This window comes from Panthera tigris, chromosome B4 (genome assembly GCF_018350195.1).
Source record: "Panthera tigris isolate Pti1 chromosome B4, P.tigris_Pti1_mat1.1, whole genome shotgun sequence".
Classification (NCBI taxonomy): domain Eukaryota; kingdom Metazoa; phylum Chordata; class Mammalia; order Carnivora; family Felidae; genus Panthera; species Panthera tigris.
The window spans coordinates 16685541-16699591 of record NC_056666.1 but is presented as its reverse complement, the minus strand read 5'-3'; the positions used below and the strand labels follow the sequence as shown (position 1 = coordinate 16699591).

General features: G+C 45.5%; 1 protein-coding gene across 3 annotated transcripts in view; it reads right to left on the bottom strand.

Annotated features, from left to right (window-relative positions):
• The window catches only part of CACNB2 (calcium voltage-gated channel auxiliary subunit beta 2), a 382396-nt gene extending 376260 nt beyond the window's left edge, over positions 1 to 6136 (bottom strand). For 2 of the 3 annotated variants that reach the window (XM_042991177.1, XM_042991178.1), the window contains exon 1: positions 5974 to 6136. In XM_042991177.1, coding sequence (XP_042847111.1) covers positions 5974 to 6096 — 123 coding nt within the window. In that variant the 5' untranslated portion in view covers positions 6097 to 6136. Of the gene's footprint in view, positions 1 to 5583; positions 5708 to 5973 lie in introns of those variants that run through there. The other variant, XM_042991179.1, reaches the window with a different exon arrangement.
• Positions 6137 to 14051: the final 7915 nt, after the last annotated feature.

Sequence of the window (14051 nt, the reverse complement as noted above, 5' to 3'; positions counted from 1 at the left end):
ATAGTCCATTTCGATGTACTTTAAAAAATGTTAGTGAAAATTTATACTACCATTACAAAGCAAAGTTTCCTTTGATCCAATGAATATTTAAAATTAAGTCCATCTTGCTGAAATTACTTGCTCTTTAGTTACTCTAAATCCTTGAAAATGGAGACTAGAGCATTTCATCTGCAGGAATTATTAAGAAGAAGAGGAGGAGGAGGAGGAGGAGGAGGAGGAGGAGGAGGAGGAGGAGGAAGAAGAAGAAGAAGAAGAAGAAGAAGAAGAAGAAGAAGAAGAAAGGCCAAATCTTCCCAAAACAAAGGAAGGCAAGAAAGATTAATCAAATATTTACTTGCCTCCACCTGGAAAAGAAGTATATAGTTTTCTTAGTTCAGGGGCTACTGCAAATGTAGCTTCTTTAGGACAAATGGCTTTTCTAAATTTTTTTTTAGCAACACTAAATATATGAACACCCAATATATAAAATGATTCATAATCAGAGTCACCCAAGTGTCAGGACACCAAAGGGAGAGGAGAAAGGGAGTCTGTGTTTGGCCAGAGTACAAAGTGTAACCCATAAAACTCTCCCTGACACGTGCAGACCCCTAAATCCTTCTTGGAACACAGCCTGAAAAAGTCACTCATTTCCACTCACTGCCTGTTAGTTATGTGAAGCTTACTAAAAACAAATTGTTGTCACCACAGCAAAAAGGAGAAAAAGAAAACTGTAAACTTAAACTCCTTTACTTCTCCTAAAACATCAACCAAGCTAAGTCAGATTTCAGAAACTAGAAAAAAATTCTAGAAATTTCCACAAGTATATAAATGACTTATTAAAATGATATCCAACAGTCACGATGATGTCAAATATCAGCTCTGTGTAAATGAATGTCTTCTCTGATACTAAATGACTTTGAAAATTGGACTGGAGTTTTAAATGTTCATATTTCACAGATCACTGAAACCTAATTCTGTATGGTTGAAATAGACAATAGTAGTTAATTTTAGAAGTTGCCAGTTAACTGTAGATTTGAGCCCACCCGTGCACACACAGTTGGCTTGGCAGGCCCTGGGGACAGCTTCAAGAATGATGCCGCTTCTGTGGTTGATAGATAGGGTGACCGTTCTCCTCCCTGCAGACTGCTCCTCGTCAGCATAATGCTGATACCTGAAATTAGTTTCCATCTCTCTCGATTAGCATTCATTGAGATTTATCCCTCTGAACCGCAGACAAACTAAGCGAAAATGATCCAGAGAGAAATCAGACATTAAATCTCCTCATTTACTGATAGCTTAGTACGAACAAGACTGTCAGATCCTTTACGAGGAGTAAAGTAATGGAGATTACCTCCCTAGGAAAAGGGAAGGAGACCGTAAGTTCTTTTCTGTATGGATCAGTTTACACAAAGGACTCCAGAGGCAGCCTAAAGAGAACTGCGTTGGGGATCGGGAGGTAGACAAGGAAGGAGGGACAAGGCCAGACGGCAGAGAAATGTCTAGTGGGGAAGTTCAGGGGCAGGGAGGGCAGGAGAAGATCAACCTTGCCCTCTTCATAAGCAGCCTCCAGCCAGGCCTGGAAAGAACTCTAAGGCAGCCTCGGCTACTGGTGGTGGTGTCATAATTAATTCTAACTCCGCGTAGCTGTGACAGTAAGCGTATGCTGAGTGTGTCATTTGTAGGACAGTGACTACTGCTGCAGCCACACAGGGAAGGGTGCCACCACCCATTACGGGGTTAACACATTTTGCTCAGCTCTTCCTGAAAGGACTAAAGCTACGTCACTGCAATTCAACGGAATCAAATCCAGCAACAGGTACCAGAACGAAAATACCAATCAGGAGGAAAGGGGTGGGGGGCCCGGAGGGGAAGGTTTTAGCAAAACGTGACGCACGAGACCCACGGTCATTCCTTCTGGAGACTGTGAAAAGACTAAGCTCTACCTCGGACCTAAAAGTGTTTCTGGAAAACCACACGGACGTGGTTCGAGAGCCCCAGGAGAAAGGCCGCTGCCCTTTTCAGATAAAGCTCCTTGCTACGGTGATTCAGGATGTTGCCACTATCAGCTGGTATTACTACAACATGCTTGAAAAGCATCTGGCAAACTCCGCTGGGGTGGAACCAGCTGGGTCTTGTTGCTAGGAGCAAAACAAACAGGACCTCTGGTTACTGTCTGTTCGTTTTCAGGTGTGGCTGGAGGTGCCGGTTACAATCTCTTTCGGGCAGAAAGCGCTGACATACCCGTCTTGTTTCTTGCCCGTCTCCTCCGTCTCTATCCTATTCTCAGTCCCTTTCACCTGCTTCCCATCCCCCCAGTCATCACACACCATCGAGTCCACTCCCCTGAGATTTACCAGTGCCACATTTTAGACTAATGCTGCCCGAGAGAAATATAATGCAAGCCCGTGTCGTTGGAACGTTCTAGTAGCCACACGAGAAAGGCAAACAACAAGGGAAATCAATGGCAATGCTGTATCTTATTTACACCAATATATCCAAATGGTTACCACTGCAACATGTTATCAATATAAAAATGATTAATGAGACGTATATTCTTTATTTCGTATCAAGTCTCTGGAATCTGGTGTGCATTTGACATGTAGAGCACATCTCAGTTCAGGCTACGCGTGGCTGGGGGCTATAGTCGTAGACAATGCAGATTTGAAGCTTTGGAGGCAGAATACTAGATTGGCGCCCGACTTTGGAGGAGGTCCAAGTTTGCAGTGACGCTGTTCGGCAGGTTACCCAAAAAGCGATGCCATTTGCTTCCATCAGAACTTACAACCCGTAGTTAGACTGCCAACCCTCTTCTCATGTAAGAAACTTATTCGTGTTGTTTACGTGCTGGACTGAAAGGGTTGGGGTGTAGGAGGGGTGCCCCATCCCTCCCTCGACGGGATTATTAACATAAAAAAGGAGAATGGGAAGTCTGTGAATCTAAATCTTCTGTTCATACAGAACTTGTAATAAAATCCAGAGGTAAAAAAAAAAAAGGATTCTTAAAACCAGTGATTGCTTAGACACACCATTTGCAAGTGAAAATCCCATTTCTAAGTAGATTTACTATTACTCAGTATCACAAAAAAAGGGGGACGCTCCTGAGACAGCCCGCCCCCCCTTTTTAGGCGGTTTTACTGCTGTCCTGTCCTGCCCAGAGAATAGATGCCAAGTTTTCACAGCCCTCTGATCCTACGATGCCATGATTTATTAGAAATAAAAGAAGCATGGCAAAGTTTCCCTCAAATACCCGAGGTGATAGACACACAATTCAAGGAAAACTGCTTTCATTTTTGGAAGGTAGAGAAAGCAACGAGACGGATGTGGACACAGTTGAATATTTATACCTCCAACCTGCTTGTAATATCCTTTCCTCCCTTCTTCCTCCCTCTCGTATATTTATCCACTCACTAGCCAATTCCTGTGCATTGAATCTTTGAAGTGTCTCACGCACGGGCCTGTCGTATCCATTATCGTCTCTCTCTCTCTCTCTCTCTCTCTTTAGTTTAGGCCTTAATACCTCTTGTCCAAACTGTTATACCAATCTCCTGTCTGGCAGCTCCACCTCTGGACTCCTGAAACTCTAAAATACCTTCCAGAACATTCCCAGGTGTATCTCCTGAATGCGACTCCATGGTTGAACCCCTTCCATGGTTCTATCATTCATCACACGGCAGGTTCCAATGCCTCCAAAATGTGGCCTCAAATTGCCTTGTCAATCTGCTGCCGAACTCTGCCCAATCTGTACCTTTCCATACTCTCTTCAAGCTACACATGATCAATATGTTACAAGACTTACAATTTTTGCGACTTTGCCTCCTATATGGCTCCCACCATCTCTCTGAGAAACAATCTCGAGTCAAACCTCACCCACCCTTCGAAGCTCTTCTCAAAAGCCACCTCTTCTATGAAGTCCTTGCAGATTACTCCATATAGAACGTTTGTGATTCTTTACTCCTCGGAAACCATAGAAGATTCAGTACCTCACTTAGAGTCCTGTACCATACAATTGCCACACATTTGTCACCCTTGAAGGCAGAAACGGTGTCTCCTCACATATGAATCATTTCATAACTGCAACTAACAACAATTTGTTGACTTACATTTAACGACATAAATCACTAAGTGAATTTAGTATTTCTTATCTGAATGTAGTCATGTTTTCTGTCAGCAGTAACTTTGATCTCCAGGAATTCAGGAACTCTATTTTTATCATAAGAATGAAAACTTAAAAAAAAAAAAAAATCCCTAAAGGAAGATCAAAGAAAAAAAATGGCCTAAAAGTCCTTTCTTCTATCAAAATTCAAGACTTTCATCCAGAAATAAATGAGTTCTCGGAGCACATTTCTCACTGTCATCTAACCTGGTTAAGAGTCTAGATCAAATCAGGAGTTTAGAACAAATGTGACATGTGTTGGTAAGAATTCAGGTCCCCCGGCAGAAGCTAGATGGGAATGTAGGTGGTTAGCTATACGTCCCCTCTCTGGTTCAGCAGCCAAACAGCCCAAGGCCGACTAAAAGCTAGCTGTCCTACCCCTATGAAAGAAATGGATTTCTGATTACACAATTTGGTTTCCACATTTTTCTTCCATCTCAAATCAAAGTGAATTATGTGTTTTAAGTTAGCAAGGTTATTTCCCAGTGGCAAAAGAAAGTTCACTAAAGCTCCATGATTAAGCCACTGACACCGCCATTATTAACGGTATCAACAGAATCTCAGAGCCGTCAATTTCTATCCCCTATCAAAACAACAATGGCAACAAAACATTTGTAACCTTTATTACCGTGTCCTACTCCCTCCCACTGCTACAGGAAACAACACTAAGAACACGCTCTCTCTTGAGCATATATAAATATAAAAAACAGAAACGACATATTTATAAGTTTTTTTTAAGTACAGAAATATGTAACCACCACAAATTACAATCTAGCAAACGCAGGCTTGAAATCAACAAGCCCGTATCGCTAGGCAAAGAGACATTTCTCCAAAACGATGCTTGAAATGTAATCCTAACCTCCTCACTTCGCTCGCCCAGCAGCCCACAGCTCGGAGTCTGAAGTCATCTCCCTGGCAGGATAAAAGTTGAGAGACTCCTTACCGCTGAGACCTGGAGGTGTCTGTAATCCAAACTGTACCTGCCAAAGCCTTACGTAAAAGCCACCACCTTATCATTGCCCAACGCCCACAACTGACATCTCCTATTTCACAACGAGCAGCGAACCGGAATTTTTCCAGAAACCGCTAATACTCATCGGAGAGGAAGGGGGTCCCGGGGCTCCCTGGAACGGCTAACATTTCAGGGCGGGGGGGGGGGGAGGAAAAATAAAAACTTTCGCGTCCCCAACTCTCTCAAGAGAAAGAAAGAGGGGTGCAGGCAGACGGCGGCAAGCGGCGCGAGGGGAGCTGAGCCGTCAAGGCGGCAGAACGCCCCAGGTGCGGGGGCGGGGGGGGGTGGTCCCGGCTGCGCCCGGTGCCGGGGGCCCGGGGCCGAGCGCCCCACGCCCCTGCGCACCCCTACCGCCTCCCACGCTGCGTCCCCACCCCAGCTCCGAGCACGCCCGGAAGGGTCGGGGGGAGCCGAGCCCCTCCCGCCCACCCGGACTCACGATCTTGAGCAGGTCCAGTCCGCTCGCCTGGTTCATGTCTATCCATGTGCCTCTCCCGGGAAGGGGCGAGGAGGGCAGCCCCAGCAGCCCCGGGGGCAGCCTCTGAAGACCCGGAGGTCTCTCCCCCCGCCCCTTCGCACTCGCTTTTCGGAAGCAGAGAAAAATGGAAGCCGCGCCAGAGCCGGGGACCGGCGGAAAGGGGCAGGGTCCCCCGGCGCCGGGAAGGGAGAAGTGGGTGGCAAAGGGCGAGGGGAGAGGAGGCGGCGGAGGAGCCCGGGCGGGAGGGGAGCGGCGAGGCGAGGGAGCCCGGCGGAGGAGGCGTCGGGAGAGCCGGGGGGTCGGCGCCCGGAATGCTCACAAAGAAAGGAGAAGGCGCGGCGCCGTCGCTACCTGTGCGGCCGCTCCGAGCGCCCCCGCGGGAGCCGCGTTCTCCAGCACTTCCATCTGGATCTCCTGCGCCACCGCCGCCGCCGCCGCTGTGGGAGGCGACTTGGACATGTCGCTTTGGACCATTGGCGAAAAGTCGGCGCGGAGCTAGCAGCCGGCCCCTGGCGGCGGGTCCCCTCCTCCGCTCCCCCGTTCCGCCCCCCCCCTCCCCCGCCGTCCGCTCCGCGCGCTCCCCGCGCTCCCCGCTCCGGGGGGCCGCCCGGGGCTCGGCGCCGCGCTCGCCGCGCTCTCAGGGCGCGGGACGGGGCCGGGCCATTTTGAAAAGCGAGACGCGGGGCGGCGGGGCGGCCGGGCAGGGCGAGCGCGGAGCGGCGGGGACGGGGACGCGAGCCGCGGGCGCCCGGGGGAGCTCCTCGGCGGGAGGGAGGGAGGGAGGGAGGGAGGCAGCGCGGGGAGCGCGAGCCCAGGGGGAGGCGCGTCGGAAAGCGAGAGTGACAAGGCAGCCGGGCGCCGAAAAGTTCCCCGCGGGAGGCGCGGGCCGCGTGGGCTCCGGCCCGGCCGCTGCGCGTCGCCGTGGCACGCGCGCTGGAAAGTTTTCAAAGCCACGAAAGCGAGGCCTTGCGCCCGGGAGCCTCGTCGCTCGGGCCGCCGCGCCCGGCTCTCCGCCCCTCCTGCTCCGCGACCACCTCGCGGGAAGCCGGGCAGCCCGCGGGCCGGAGCGAGGTCGCTGGCGGCAGAGGCCGCCCGGGCTCCGGTCCGAAGCTGCGCGTCTGCGATCTGGGGAGGCCTCCGGCGCCCCCCCCCCCGCACCCAGGGGGCGAGCGTCTGCGGAGGACGTCCCGTCGGCAGTGGAAGGCACTCGATGGTGGCAGTAACGCGGTGGCAGAAGAGACGCGGGGGCTGATGACCTGGGCGGCGCGGTCTCGCGGGGATCTGCAGCTGGCCTCGTCCGCCAGGTCCAAACCCCAGTCCCAAGGTTCTCCTTCCTGACCTCTGTTGGTTTTCATCTTTGCCAAATAGCACTGCTTTCCTCCCAGATTGGGCTTGTGCTTCCAAAGTTGAGAAGTCTTCGTATCACGTGTTGGACAACAGGGGCACTTCTTTACTGCTCTGAATTCTGGATAAAGAGGGTAGTGGACCCAGCAAGAACGTTTCACCCGCAGCCCCCCATTTAGATCCTCCTGATAGGATTCATTTTTCCATCCGAGGGCGCCTCGCATTTCGACAACTGTTATTACAGCGAAATTCAATAGAACAAGGTTTCCAGGCATCGGTATTGTTTTGTAAAAATACAAGGTATGAAGTTTAGTGTACTGATATATATATTTACGGAAATATACTGCAGTAGGTAGGCTTCAACTGCCTTTTAAATTATCGTGGGATACAGTACTTGTTCCTCTCAAACACAGCTTAAACCTTTCTCCATTATACACTGATTTTAGTCAGGCTTAAAGAACAGGTTTTGGTATGGTTAAAAATGGAGGCATCTCCATAGTGTCACTGATTTTCCTCATCTTTGATGTTCAAGTGGTCATTTTTATTTGAATTTTACCGAATGTCAAATAGAAGCACCGAAATATTGGTCAGTACTTACCGCTACTAACAATAATAATAATGTGACATTTCGAAACACAACAGACTGGGAGGCTGTTGGCTAGGATATGTGTGGGTGGCCCAGACACCCCTCTGTAGCCATGGCTGGGAGTCTCCCCAAAACCCCACCAGATAAGATTTGTGGGGGAAAAACAGCAGTTTTATACATGTGCACGTGCATATGCATGCATGTACATATGAAAATAAATACAAAAGATACTGTATTTAAAGTGTTGGAGTTATAGTGTATTTTAGTTTCATGATCTGCTGATGATATCACCTTCCTGGGTCTTTCATTTAACAAGTGTTCAGCTTTCCTGAGAGAGTGTTAAAATTTCAGGGAGAACATTAAGTCCAGTTTTTCATTAGACTATAAGCTCTATGTGGGGAGGTAGGAGCCACCCTTATTCATTAAGGCACACTCAGATTGTGGCAGGCTACCCGGAGTTCTTTGAATATTCAGTCAATAAAGTTGAATCAAGCTTCTATTCTGTGCTACTGGGAGAACACAGACAACAAAAATCCAGGTCTCTTGGGGCTTACAGTGTAGTTAATAAGCACTGAGAAACCTATCAATACTTGTTGAATGAAGGAAGAAGGATGAATTCTAACATGGTTTTAAAAAACCACCACTCTGATGAAACTTGGTGTTTTCCCAAGACATTTGTGTGACTTCTTATAGTAGAATTATCTGTATGTTCACTTTCAGTTACGACCATTTGGGAAATCGAACTTTTATCTTTTATTGCATTTTAAAAGGGATCACAAAATAGCAAATCATTTCTAATAAAACTTAGAGCCAAAGAGCAAGTAAATGTTTCATGTGCGATCCAATATATAATTTATGATACCAAAGTCTGTTTTTATGTGTCTCTCCTCCAGTACATAGTTTCTTGAGAACAATCAATTGTGTCTTAATTCATTTTAGTATCCCCAGCATTAAGCATGATATCTGGCACTTAGAGCCTGGAAACAATAGTTGTGGAAATGAATGAATGAATGCTCTGTCTCCATGTGTCTTAATTTTTTTTTTAATGTTTATTATTTTTTGAGACAGAGACAGAGACAACAAGCAAGGGAGGGGCAGACAGAGAGGGAGACACAGAATCGGAAGCAAGCTAGGCTCTGAGCTGTCAGCACAGAGCCCAATGCAGGGCTCAAACTCAAGAACTGCAAGATCATGACCTGAGCCGAAGTAGGACACTTAACCGACTGAGCCACCCAGGCACCCCAACTCTCCATGTGTCTTAAAACATAGCATACAACTTTGCAAGTTCTAACATAGGAAGACATTCACCTGATCATGAATCCCATGAAAGCATTATATTAATTCTTTATAACCTATGCTGATTCAATTAGTATATTGAACAGTACCCATTCAGACTCTAGTCTGCCTTGTAAAAGATTTCAAATAAAATATAAGACAATGTTGTCCCTACCCCAAAAAGGAAACAATGTCAGAATAAATATAGATAGAAAAAGGCTTGAGAAGCTTATTATGGATGCCATCGTGGTCAGTTATGTTTCTAACATACCTTGACTTGTGCAATTTTTAAAAACCACAGACGAATGCTAAAATTTGATAAGTGAAGCCCAATTCTTTTCAATGTTAAAAGTTATGCAGATGCCTCCAGCAATAATGGATGTACAATCGGCAGCGGAGGCTTTCAAATGCAGATGACTAATTTGTTCAAGCTGTATGTAAACGTCAGCGTGCTCATTAGTTGTTGTAATGGGCAGCATATTATGGGCATTACTAATGCTCTGAAATGAGAACAGGGGCCAGTAAGAAACATTGGCCAAGGAAGCCAGAAATTTAAGAGTTGGGTTTTTCCCCCTAACTAGGAGAAACAGTGATTACAATGACTTTACCCCTCTCTTGCTTGCAGATTTATGACTATGTTTAAGACCTTGGGGTAAGAGCTCTTTAGGACAGATACGCACCATGTGTGATTTTTCACGTACTTGGTAAATCATTTTTCACCTCATTTACACTTCTGGATCTCTGTCATTATTAATAGCATTTTCATAAGGATATACCTGTATCGGCCACTGACCTAACTTGGTATGATGCATTCCGCTAAGTTAACACTTGCTTTGTGTAAACTTACACTATAAAATGAATGTTCTGGATTACAGACTGTTATTTAAAAGCATATAAAGATGCAAGCAAATCCAGTATAAGAGGGATGTGTGTGTGTGTGTGTGTGTGTGTGTGCATGTGTGCATGTAGTGAACAGTTACAGCAGAAATGCAAGTGGTCAGGGAAAGCTTAATTTCACTTCCAAAGAAAAGACTTCATAGAAATAATAAGATTTCATGAGTTCTTGGAACTACCTAGGAGAGACAGAACTCTGGAATATCTAATAATCTATAGCACTTTTTTTAGTTTATAAAACATATTCATTTGTTATTTATTTCTCATCCAAACCCTGTTACAACAACTGGTACTTTTGTTTACATACAAGGGGCCAGGCTTTGTGCTAAGGATTTATATACCTCATCTCATCTATGAATTAGATATCACTCTTATGTTCGTTCGGATGAGTCCAATTACTATACCAAGTACATCTTAAATATTTAGTGGATCAGAGAATGAGAAATGTATTCCTTTGACGCTGGGGTGGTGGTTCTCCATCAGAAGTAACTCTGCTTCGTGCTGACATTTATGAACCAAGTCTTGAGTGACTACCATATTCAAATTGTGGTTTCTAATGTCACCTAGTTGTCACCCAGTTGTTCCCGTCTGAGTTGGATGACGTGTCCTGGGCTTACAAGTTTTTACTGGCATCTCTTTCACTTCTATTTTACTGGCTGGAACTCTGTCATATGAAAAACATAGAAGGCAAGTTGAGAGATAACAGGCCAGTAGGGTGCCTTCGGGAGAAAAGGAGAGTGAATTTTGATCCACAGCTAGCAGAGACTGACTTCACCGAGCCCAAGCAGCTCATGAGTGGCAAGACTTCACCACAGGTCTCTGAAACCTCAACTCTGAGACTTGGCTTTGGTTCGACCCAGCTGCCTGTCTGGTCTGCCACACAGGTCAAGACTGGATTTTTGTTTAGAGAAACAGATTTATGCATTTCTTTTGCTTCACGTTATAAGTACAATATTGTACTTACTAGAAGTAAACTTGATCTCACAAAAGCTATGAATAGCAGAAGAGCTATTAATCCAGGGTGTGTGTGTGTGTGTGTGTGTGTGTGTGTGTGTATGTACACACGAGTGCCCGCCATAATCCAGGGCAATAAAGGTAATAGCATTGAACAATGCTGTACTTGGGAGGTCAGGAAGACCCAGTTAAAATAGGATAAATATGAGTGCAAAATCCTATGGGAGGGAATGTAAAAAATCAGGAAAAAAATGTTCCTGGTAAACCAAACAGAAAATACAAAAATGGAAGGTGAAGAAATTCAGTACAGCTAGAAGGTCGGGTTGGAAGGTGAGGGGGTGGGCAGATAATGAAAAATATGCAACTTCCCATATTATTTGCTCTCCTATGGCCTCATTCTTTTGATAGGAATGTCCCATATACAAGCAAAGGCTTTGGTCCTCCATGCTTTTACTTTCCAAATCCTTGTGACTCTTTTATGGGAGATCTACACATACACTCATGCATCAAAGGACCATAGACTAATGAGATCTGTGTTATCAAGAAACGCATCCGGGGGTGCCTGGGGGGTCGGTCGGTTGGGTGTCTGACTTTGGCTGAGATCATGATCTCACAGCTCGTGGGTTCAAGCCCTGCGTCGGGCTCTGTGCTGACAGCTCGGAGCCCGGAGCCTGCTTGGTATTCTGTGTCTCCCTCTCTCTCTGCCCCTCCCCTGCTCATGCTCTGTCTCAAAAATAAATAAAAACATTAAAACAATTAAAAAGAAAAAAAAAAAGAAACACATCTGAATTTCCATACTCAACGCAGTCAGCTTACTTGTCGCCGAGATTCCTAGTTGTCCATACCTCTCTTTGACGGAGGCTGCGATCGCAGCCGGGCATGTGGGTGGCTGGAATAAAAGGCCGTGCATTTCCCGGTCTCTGCTGCACCTCCACGCAGCTACGTGGCTACATTCTGCCAAATGTAAGCAAAGTGTGGTGAAGTACTTCTGGAAGTATCCATAAAAGGGAGAGAAGTACTCTTCTTCCTCCTCTTCCTTCCTGCTGGCCAGATTGTAGATGTATCAGCTACGCTAGGAGTGGACATTTTAGACAATGAAGCCACATAAAAGCCACGCGCTGAAGTTGAACGAGCAGGGGAAAAGGGGGGGCTCAGGTCAAGCTACCGTAGAATTGCCTACTTGTAAGTTAGGCAGGAATAAGCATTCATATTGCCTTAAACGTCTGTCACTTTAGGTCTTCTGATAAATCATACCAAACCTAACCCAGCTAGATATGCTCTCATTACTCAAAACGTTTTTCTTTTCTTTTTTTGTCTATTGATTTTGATGGGGGGGGGGGAGGGGCAGACAGAGAGGGGAAGATCGAGAATCCCAAGCAGGCTTCTTGCTGTCAGCACGGAGCATGTCGTGGGACTCGATCCCACGCAGGGCTTCATGCTACAGGCTGTGAGATCATGGCCTGAGCTGAAAGCAACAGTTGGACACCTAACCAATGGAGCCCCCCAGGCACCCCTATTTTTGTTCTTTTAAAACTAACTTTCTTGGGGCGCCTGGGTGGCTCGGTCTGTTGAGCGTCTTTCATCTCAGGTCATGATCTCACAGTGTGTGTGTTCAAGCCCCACATCGGGCTCTGTGCTGACAGCTCAGAGCCCGGAGCCTGCTTGAGATTCTGGGTCTCCCTCTCTCTCTGCCCCTCCCCCACTTGCACTCTGTCTCTCTCTCTCTCTCTCTCTCTCTCTCTCTCTCTCTCTCTCTCTCTCAAAAATGAATAAACATTAAAGAAAATTTCTTTTTTTTTTTTAACGTTTATTTATTTTTGAGACAGAGAGAGACAGAGCGTGAACAGGGGAGGGGCAGAGAGAGAGAGGGAGACACAGAATCTGAAACAGGCTCCAGGCTCTGAGCTGTCAGCACAGAGCCTGACGCGGGGCTCGAATTCACAGACCGTGAGATCATGACCTGAGCCGAAGTCAGACGCTTAACCGACTGAGCCACCCAGGCGCCCCAAAAATTTCTAAAAGATATATAAAAAATTAACTTTAAAGTATAACTTAGCCTATCTTGGTTTATAGATCGGGGGAATGCTGGCCTCATAAAGTGAAGGCCAGCGCTGGGAAAGGTTACTTCCTGTTCTATATTCTGAAAGAGTTCATAAAGACTCAGTGATACTTGTTTCAGACGTATTTGGAAGAATTCACTAGTAGATCTGGAGGTTTCTTTGTTTTTAATGCGTAATTCAATTTTGTTAATTGATATGGGACCATTCAAGTGATCTATTTCTTCTTGAGCCTTGATCATTCATGTTTTTCAAAGGATTTGTTCATTTCATCTTAGCTATCAGTTTTATTGTCATAAAATGTTATTAAGAATCTCTTATTATCTTTTGAATGTCTACAGGTGCTGTACTGACATTTTTCCTTTTTGTTACTGATGTTAATAACTTGCATTTTTTTCTTTTCCTCTTGATTAGTCTGGCTAAGGGCGTATCATTTTTATCAATCTTCTCAAGTCAACTTTATGTTTCATTGATTTTCTTGTTTTTCTGTTTTTGTTTTTTTTTTAATTTCTGCTTTTCAGTTTATCATTTTCTTCCTTCTTCTTGCTTTGGGTTAGTTTTTTTCCCTTTTCTCCTAGTTTCTTAAGCTGAAAGTTTAGATCTTTTCATATCTTTTGATTAGGTTTATTTATTTTGGGAGAGAGAAAGATAGAGAGTGAGCATGAGCAGGGAAGGGGCAGAGAGGGAGGGAGACAGAGAATCCCAAGCAGGGTCTGTGCTATTAGCAAGGAAACTGATGCGGGACTCAGTCCCATAAACTGTGAGATCACAACTTGAGCTGAAATGAAGAGTTGGACCCTCAACTGACTGAGCCACCCAGGTGCCCCGATACTTTTTCCTACCTTACTTCTGTCCTAATATCAACATTTGATACTATACATTTTCCCTTAAACACCTATTTAGCTGCATCCCCAGATTTTGACTTGTATTTTTCTTTGCATGTAATTCAAAATATTTTCTAATTTTAACTATGATTTCCTCTTTCACCCCTCGGTTATACAGAAGTGAGTTCTTAAAGTTCTATATATATGGGACATTTTCCAGATAGATTTCTGCTTTTGACTTTTTGTTTGACTCCATCATACTCAGAGAATATACTTTCAATCATCTTAAATTTGATAAGATTTGCTTTATGTTTGTGGTTCAGGAAATCATCTACCTTGGTTAATTTTTTGTATCTACTTAAAAATAAGTTGTATTCTTGGGGAAGATGGTAGCATAGGAAGGCGCCAGAATTGGACCCACAAGAGTATGGCCAACTAATCTTTGACAAAGCAGGAAAGAATATCCAATGGAAAAAAAGACAGTCTCTTTAACAA